Source organism: Octopus bimaculoides, chromosome 3 (assembly GCF_046866305.1).
Source record: "Octopus bimaculoides isolate indiv1 chromosome 3, ASM4686630v1, whole genome shotgun sequence".
Lineage (NCBI taxonomy): Eukaryota > Metazoa > Mollusca > Cephalopoda > Octopoda > Octopodidae > Octopus > Octopus bimaculoides.
The window spans coordinates 72,518,634-72,527,971 of NC_142930.1; the positions used below are offsets into that span (position 1 = coordinate 72,518,634).

At 33.8% G+C, this 9,338-nt stretch overlaps 1 protein-coding gene across 1 annotated transcript in view; it reads left to right on the plus strand.

Moving 5' to 3' along the window:
• Positions 1–2,897, plus strand: part of LOC106874724 (uncharacterized) — a 3,162-nt gene extending 265 nt beyond the window's left edge. The window contains exons 1-2 of the mRNA XM_014922554.3: positions 1–1,257; positions 2,769–2,897. The exon at positions 1–1,257 is cut by the window's left edge and continues 265 nt beyond it. Of these exons, the coding sequence (XP_014778040.2) occupies positions 1–1,202 (1,202 nt within the window). The 3' untranslated portion in view covers positions 1,203–1,257; positions 2,769–2,897. The remainder of the gene's footprint in view (positions 1,258–2,768) is intronic.
• The last annotated feature ends 6,441 nt before the right edge of the window (positions 2,898–9,338 follow it).

The following is a 9,338-nucleotide window of genomic DNA, read 5'->3' on the forward strand; positions in this document are numbered from 1 at the left end:
GAGATGAAAGTAGATCAAATATTACAGCATTGAACACAGTAGAAAATTTCATCGATCAAGACGTCGGGAGCGAAGTGCGAAGTTTTCCCACATTACCACCAGAAATGATATTTTCTCCTCACACCTCAAGAAGAAACACAATACAAGATGTAATAACTACAGTAAATGAATCACAAGAAGCTTTGTCAGATGGCAAAGAGCAACTTATTATTAACATAGAACCAACATCTCCTGTAATGACTGATAATCAGGATGTTATTACCGCATCTTCTTTGACAAAAGACACTAACACTTCAGAAATAGATATCAAAAACAACTTTGTTGTCAAATACCATCCGCACTTAGAAGATGCAGAAAAGCTTTCAGGTACTGCACCTAATGTCAAAGATAAATCAATTTCAGTTGTTCCGTTTGGTGAGAGAGAAGAGCTATCTGAGTATGTCCATACAGATTTTCAATCTATAAAAACGGGACATTGTGACAATATATCTCTCAGTACATCTTCTGATGGTGATCGATCTAAAGATGACACACCATGTTGCCGGATCTGTCACGGTAGTAGCAGCGCAGGACAACTGTTATCTCCATGCTATTGTAAGGGAACGCAAGGTCAAGTGCACATAAAATGTCTCGAACACTGGCTAAGTTGCACTGGAAGAACAAAATGTGAATTATGCGGATACCAGTTTGAGTTCACAGAACAATCTAAATCTTTCTCAGAATTCATCTTATGTCCTGGAAACCGATATGTAAAGAACTTGCTTTTCTGTGACATTTTATGTTTTATTTTAGTAACACCCCTAACTTTAGCAAGTGTAAGTCTTGTTATCGCAACTGCTGCTCTTTTAGATTGGAAGGCCTCAATGGAAGTCATAGGACTTATACTATTTGCAGTTTTTGTAATATTTCTCTATATGTTTTGGCTTATAACAGCTTTGCGTTTTCAGAGGAACATGTGGAGACACTGGAAATTTCGTAACCGAGTCGTTCGTATCAAATTCGAAAAGTGCAAAACCTCAAATTCTTCGCGAAGTTCTCCTTGGAGAAATTTCCGTAATCTAGATAGACTTAGAAATGATGCCGAGGATACAGTTTGCAGCACTTTTCAAAATAATCAACGTCCTGATTCCTCAAATGTTCAGATATGGTGCTCTGCTAATAGTCAGATTTTGGTGATTCCGCGGGAACCTTTGGAAAGTTAAATTCAAAATTTCAGACTGTTAATGCTATGTTAAATTTGCAGAACAACCTGAGAAGGTAAATAAACTACAGAAGATAATAGAGATGATAAAAATTTGCAAGTGTCTGCTAATTAGAATGTGTTAAATAGACAGTAGTTGGGTCACTCATAAACATGATTTCCTAACTGCGTCAGCTACATCCTTCAAATTTACAAGAAAGCACCACTTGTTGATATTTTAATTTGACATATACAAAATTAAGACTACATAAATATAAACTATGATGTCAATCTAGCGCCTTTACATTCCATCTGATTTCGTCTTATTATTTTTCACTACATACTTTTGAATTCAAATGTATCTCTATATCTGGATCTTCCGGAAGTGCCTAGTGATACACTTTCTTTTTTCATCTCTCTCTGACACCTGTCCCTTTTCTCTTTTCACTACTACCTCACTTTTTAGAAAATCTATGAGCATCTAAATTTTGATAAAATTTATCGTATTCATTACATAACCATAAAAAAGCTAATGCGCTCATTATCTATCTAAATTGAATATTTTGAATTTTTCTAATATTTCAGTATTTCACACAAACTGAAATAGTTGTTTACTGCTTCAAATACCTTTCACTATTCCTTTCACTATTACTTATAACTGGTTTCTTCTGTTTCCAACACATCATTACATCTTCAAACACTAAATTCCCCAAGTATTTTGTATAATTATCTCCGCCCTTACAAATATTATCCTGATAGACCTTCTTCTTTATCAACGATTTTTCAATTAAATTAGATAGTGTTTAAAGTAACTCCAGCTAATGGCCCCTCATAATGAAGTTGTTCTTGAACAACTACTAAAATATGATAAGCCGTACTTTTTATAAAATGAAAGATATATAATCTAAGATCACTATTACTTGTAAGGTAAGGTTATAGGGGATTGAAGCGATCCCAATACGTGCCTACCGTTTGTTATGCTGGCACCGGAGGAATGCAAGACCAAGACTGCTTCGTGATTGGCAGATATTAAAAGAACGAAAGTAAATCGTAGAATCAACTGTTGCACGTATTCTGCTGAATTACCACGACACTGTTGCAGTGATAGAATAAATAAAAGTTTATTGAAATCTTGGTGGCATAGACACTGGAAGACCAACATCATTCTAATGAAACATTTCATACTTGCTTGGCGTCAACATTGATTTCGGTCAGTGACTGATTAAAAGCCTGATTGTATTATCAATTTTTGCAAAGAGTTAAAAAGCAATTATCCGATATAGGCTACGTAATTTCTCAGTAAATTACTATTTTGAACTGCAGTAGAATGAGAGGTTTCATGGAATACATTCAATATTAGTCTTACTGATATTAAAGAGTTGTAGAATAATTAAGAATAATACCAATTCAATATGTTTCCTTGTCATCTACCACAATCCAAACAAGTGTTTCTGTTTTAAAACACCATTAGAATGTATATTTTTTATTTTATCAGTAAGAGAGGATGCTTTTATAACTTCTGCATTATCTGTGTATTATATTTAATAAAATATTCCCAAAAAATATTCAATTCTTTTTTGCTTTTCAGTTCAAAGATAAAGGGATTATATAATCCAGATTAAAAGCAGGGAATGCAGAAAATATATCTAATACAGAAAGATTTATGAACACAATTATTATTACTAATTGAACTTCAAAAATAAAAAATGATAAAGTCTTTTACTGTGGTTGGTGAGCTATAAAATTCAGCAAACAAAAAAGATGCATGCAGTTACATAGAAACACACACATTGAAAGAAAAACAGAATTTAGTCGATAAAAAAAAAGCTGCACAAATATCAAGTTTCTCAAACACGTGAAAATGTGGCTAAGAGTTGAGATTCTATGTGGTGTAAGAAGCTAAGATCAATATTTAAAAAAATATGCAAGAGCGGAGAAATGGTGGAATATATGTAGTATATGTTCATAATCTGATTCTATATGCAATCTCACTCAGATGAGGCAATGATTTATAACGATCAACAAGCAAAAGGTCAAGTTGTGTACTTCTAAGAACTGCGTTGTTCTGAGTGATAGATTACGACAACGTTTAAAAGCGTAACTTACAGGAATTCTCCAAAGGCTATCAAGCAATCTGCTTATCACTCTTAAAATGATATAAACCAACCTTAATATCTTACACGTTTCCCTTCGTAAATTAAAAGTGTTAGGTCTTCACATTAAGAGTTCTGTGTTGATGGTAGAAAGGGGAGTATTTAATGTATACCCAGCGGAAATTACAATCACCTTTTAAATGAGGAAACTATGTGAAAGTCCCTGTCAGTACATATTTTGAAATAATGAAACTAATATATATGCACTATATACATACGCGCGCGCACACACACATACATATATACATTACATACATACATACATACAAACATACATACATACATACATACATACATATATACACACATACAAGTGTGTATATATGATAGTATGTATATAAACACTCTCACTCTTCTCTGGAAGATGGGATACATCAAACTTTAAACAATTTTTTGAAAATCATTTTGCTATACACTGAGTATCCATAAAAACAAAATTGTATAAAATTATGTTGACAAAAACTTCTTCAAACTAATACGGGAAAAATCGTATTCTTAGCTTTCTTAGCCTTGTGAGCAACCTATCAGATAGTTTTCCCCACCGAGTAATGTTATTATTCTTCCATTCATATTTCGCAGCCTTCCAAAGTTGATCAGAGTTTGCTGTTTATTTTTACGAGATGGTGTGTGGATGCAACTCTGAGTGTATTTCAACAATTGTAAAGCATGTTTAATGGTGGATCTTGCCTTATCCGTTTTTTCACACGAATAAAACAGATCACTTTCCAGCAAGCAAAGTTCATATCGTGGGGGAAAAAAAAAGGAAAAAAAAAACAGGTAATTTTTTAACCTGATAGTGATGTTACCCATAGTGGGAAGTTGGAAAAAATGGTCTGCGAAAAACTTACTGAAATTTTTGTTCTGGAAGATTCAAGTACAGATTTGAATTCCATAGAGAATACATTTGGGTAAGCCGGTGAGATTGATGTCGTTAAGTTCCGCTTGAATTGTATAACATCGATGCAGGAACTATATATTCAAGGAGAAAACTTGTAATTTCAAGGAAGAGCCGTTTGTAGATTTCGTGATAGTCTTTGGAAATTACTGTATATTAAGTGTTGCGTAAATTTGTGCTTAATAAATGCATAACAATGCTTTATCAGATTTCAATATCTGATCTGATCTGATCTGGCTTGAGCATAGTTTTTGGTGTTGTTCTCTGATCATTTTATTGCAACTTTTACCTACGGGCTGTAGCACTGATTTGATGAAAAATAACTTCTTTTGATTTGATTTTGGTGAGTTTTTGTCTCCAGGATATAATTTTTGCAAACTGTGAAGCAACACTCTCCCTAACAGTTCGAAGTATTTCAAGGTTTTGTCTGTTCGTACCTTTTCAATACATCAACATTTGCAGATAAAAATTATACCAAACCATGATTCCATTTCCTTCATATCTTACTGTAGTTGAAAAAAATCAGGATTGTGGTTCACACTTATACCAAACCATGATTCCATTTCCTTCATATCTTACTGTAGTTGAAAAAAATCAGGATTGTGGTTCACACTTATACCAAACCATGATTCCATTTCCTTCATATCTTACTGTAGTTGAAAAAAATCAGGATTGTGGTTCACACTTATACCAAACCATGATTCCATTTCCTTCATATCTTACTGTAGTTGAAAAAAATCAGGATTGTGGTTCACACTTATACCAAACCATGATTCCATTTCCTTCATATCTTACTGTAGTTGAAAAAAATCAGGATTGTGGTTCACACTTATACCAAACCATGATTCCATTTCCTTCATATCTTACTGTAGTTGAAAAAAATCAGGATTGTGGTTCACACTTCCCCACTACAAAGCTCAAATCATGAACTATCACTCCAGAGAGCTATATGAAGCAAGTTTGAATCACAGTTACTATACTTTGTCAAAAATTTCTCTGTTCTTAATGTTTATCCTGGCAAACAAAAGTTTCTTAACAAGTCTTTTATATGCATTAAGAAACCTTTGTTTGCCAGTATCTTTCAATGTTCATAGAATGGATTTCTGGAGACGTTTGCTACACTCGTTCTCTTCCTGAAAAACTGAAAATTTTAGTTTTCTTACATCTGTATTCGTAGTATTTCTAGGCTTGCTATATTCTTTCTTCCTTATAGTAGGTTTAGTTTTCTAGAAATGTACAGCTAATCTCACAGGCGTAGGTACAGAAATAGCAATCATCTACATCTTCAATAGTTTGTAGATTTCAAATTATTTTGTACCTACTTCTCGAAGAAAAACAATTTGCTCTTATTTATATCCAAATCAGCACTGAGTTTCAAGGTATTTCTTTTAAGACTGTTATGTCTCAAGCTACTGCTATCTAGCACCTTCGGATGATCTCTACTCAACCGCTACACAACTGCTACTCGACTGCTACTCAACACCCTACCACGGCCAGACTACCTCTAATTATGTCTTGGGAGATCCTACTTCTTCGACTGGTGGCGTCGACACAACAAAGTCGTTTCTTACTTGTAAAATCCATGACTTAATCCTGCTATCCAAATCGTAACTGGAATTATTAAACGCACATATTTTGATGTAAATGTCAACAGAAAATTCTCGTGCAGTTCCATTTAAAAGAGGGCTTTTGGATACTTAAAAAAACTGTCAAGCTTTTTATTATAAAGCATATTTTTAAAAAGAATACTATCAACCATTTACCATACCTATTATTTCCATCGCTGCTGATCAGGCATCAAAGATATTGATTCTGAATGTAAATCATAGTAGCGATGATGATGATGATGATGATGATGATGACGATGACGACGATGACGATGATGATGATTATGATGATGATGATGATTATGATGATGATGATGACGATGACAACGATGACGATGACAATGATGATAGTGATGATTATGATTATCATGATGATGATGATGATGATGATGAAGACGACGACGATGATAATGATGATGAATATGGTGATGAATGAATATTAATAATATTCTTTTTGAAAGTTTCTGCGTATTTAAGACAGTGAATCGCCATACGCTGCTTCCTTGCGAGTAACCATTAGCCTCAGTTTGGTTTAATGGTTTGGGCAGAAATAATATTACTTAGTTTCTACCGTCAGTGATCGAACTAAATGAATTAAGGCCTTATATAAAAAGGCTTTAAAAAATAAAAAAAAGAGAGTAACCTGTGTTTTAAAAAAAGAGTAAAATCAAAAGATGCAAAGACGTTAATACACGGATTATAAACGGACAATAAGAACGTTTAAATGGTACTGCATGTGAGTGGGGCGCCTGCAGCCATTTCATCTTCATCGATTTCATTGTACGTACTGCCATTTTTCATTTGTTTTATGTCTTTGTCCCCACTGTGCTGTCCTGTCTGTCTTTGTACTGTCCCCTCTGTGTTAGGCCCTTGTAACTGTAACAAAAATCATTATAATTTATAATTTCCTAACAGGAAACGTACATATACATCCATATTCTCCTTGAAGACGGAACTGCTAACTGCTATTATTTTTTACTACGGTTCTCTTTAATTCTTCAATCATAGACATACTCACCATTATTATCTTTCACTAAGGATGCTCTTTAAATCTTCGATGGACTGGTAACTTCCTAATACCATTTATTAAGAATATTCCTTACTTCTTTCTCTCAGAAGATGGTTTAGTTCGCTTACATGGATGTCGTTGGTGAAAGACATATGCTCCAGGTACTCAGATATTCTCGAAACAACTGTAAGAGATTTTACACATTATTTCTTAATCCCTTGTTTGTTCTAGCTAATCTTCAATTAGGTTTGCATTATAAATTACATACCATAAAGTGATGCTACGTTTTACTTGTTCATTCATGTATATATACGCATAATTAACTATATACGCATAATTATCTATATACGCATACTTATCTATATACACATAATTATCGAAGTTTATATCTATCTATCTATCTATCTATCTATCTATCTATCTATCTATCTATCTATCTATCTATCTAGCTAGCTAGCTATCTGTCTATCTACCTTTTTTTACGATCCCTTTTGATCAAAAATCTACCCCCCTGCTTTTTCCTTCCTTCTCCTCCCCAAAGAGAAAAGCTCTACTTTGTAACTTGTCCCCTCTGTGTTCAGCCCTGTGTGGCTAATAAGGAAACATATCTACCTATCTATCTACTTATCCATCTAACCTATCTATCTCTATCTCTATATCTTTCTCTATATCTACCTCTATATCTATATCTATATCTCTCTCTCTATTTCTATATCTATATATATATCTCTAAATCTATATCTATATCTATCTCTATATCTATATATCTATATCTATATCTATATCTATATCTATATCTATCTATATACACGCACACAAACATATGTATCTGTACGTACTTATGCATATACTTATGCATGTATGTATGTATCTCAGTATGTATGCATGTATGTATGTATTATGTATGTATGCATGCATGCATGTATGCATGTATGTATGTATGTATGTATGCATGTATGTATTTCATGTATGTATGTATTTCAGTAAGTATGTATGCATGTGCTTGTCTGTGCGTGTGTTTCTGTATGTATCTATTTCATACATGTAAGTATGAAATATGTTTGTTTATGATGTATATAGGTATATACCATGTGTTGTTTTCTCCATACATTTACATAGAGAAGCTATTTATTTCACAATAAAATAAGTGGCTTGACAATTTGTTGACAGAAATTACGAGATCAAAGAACAGCTGACTAAATCATCTTCTAGGCGGTATTAAATTGGTTGTGAAATCTATCATTTCTCATTTTTACTACCAAATTTACCGCCTGGATGTTCCTATCCTATTCCGTCTCCCATCCTTTCATATCCAGCATTAGGCATATCTTGAGACCTGAAGCTGACTTCTTCATTTGATGGCGACTAAACATTAAAGTATGTTCACTATACTATTAATAGGTAACAGTTATGAATTAAACGTAACCAAATAAACGTGTAGTTATACTTCAGAAGTGACCTGTTATTGCTGGTGCAGTTTGTAGTTCGTATGGATCTCAAGAAAATCAGTTATTGCAGAAGCAGTAGATATGAAAGCAGTTTTATAGTGTGATCATATGAATTTCCCCCTGAAGTATAAATATACCAAAGACGTCCTAGTTGACTTAGTTGACATGACACAAACTACAGAGAATTAACATTAGCTCTGACGACTCACGAAATAGCGGACGTCTCACACATATCTTTTATATCGTATATTTTGCCTGTTTCAGTTACTAAACTGCGGTCTTATTGGAGTGCCACTTTGATGAACTTTTCATCGAATGAATCGACATTAGTACTTCATTTTTTAAGCCTGGTATTATTCTGTGGGTTTTTTTTGCCGAACCTGCTAAGTTACGGGGACATAAACACATACGCAAAGCCACACACACACACACACACACACACACACACACACACACACACACATACATATATATATATATATATATATATATATATATATACACGACAGGCATCTTTCAGTTTCTGTTTAACAAAACCACTCACAAGGCTTTGATCACCCGAGGCTATAGTAGAAGGTACCTGCCCAAGTTGCACGCAGTAGGACTGAACCCGGAGCCGTGGGGGGTTGGAAAGCAAACTTCTTACCACACAGCTACACCTGCGCCTAGCCAGTGAACTGGCACTCCACAGAGTTGTTCGTACGAGAAATCACAAAATTTAGTTCTTGGTGACGCTATATTTACAAGGGTAAGAAGTATATTTGTGAACACTTAATTATCAGTATATATTTTTTATTTTCTTGAAATGAATTGAAAGGTTTTGTTTCTTCTTTCAGATCCCCATGGCAGATAAAATGCTAACACAAGAAATGTAAAGACATGCAATCATTGTTGACCTGCGAAACACACCGATTTTGAAATTCCTAATTTTCTAAATGTTGCTAGATCTTTTGTACACAGAGTTGAGATGGAATTGGAAGCCTCTGGCAGGAATATTTCAATTGTACCAAAGAGAAAAAGAATATAAATATTCGGAGACCCTAAAC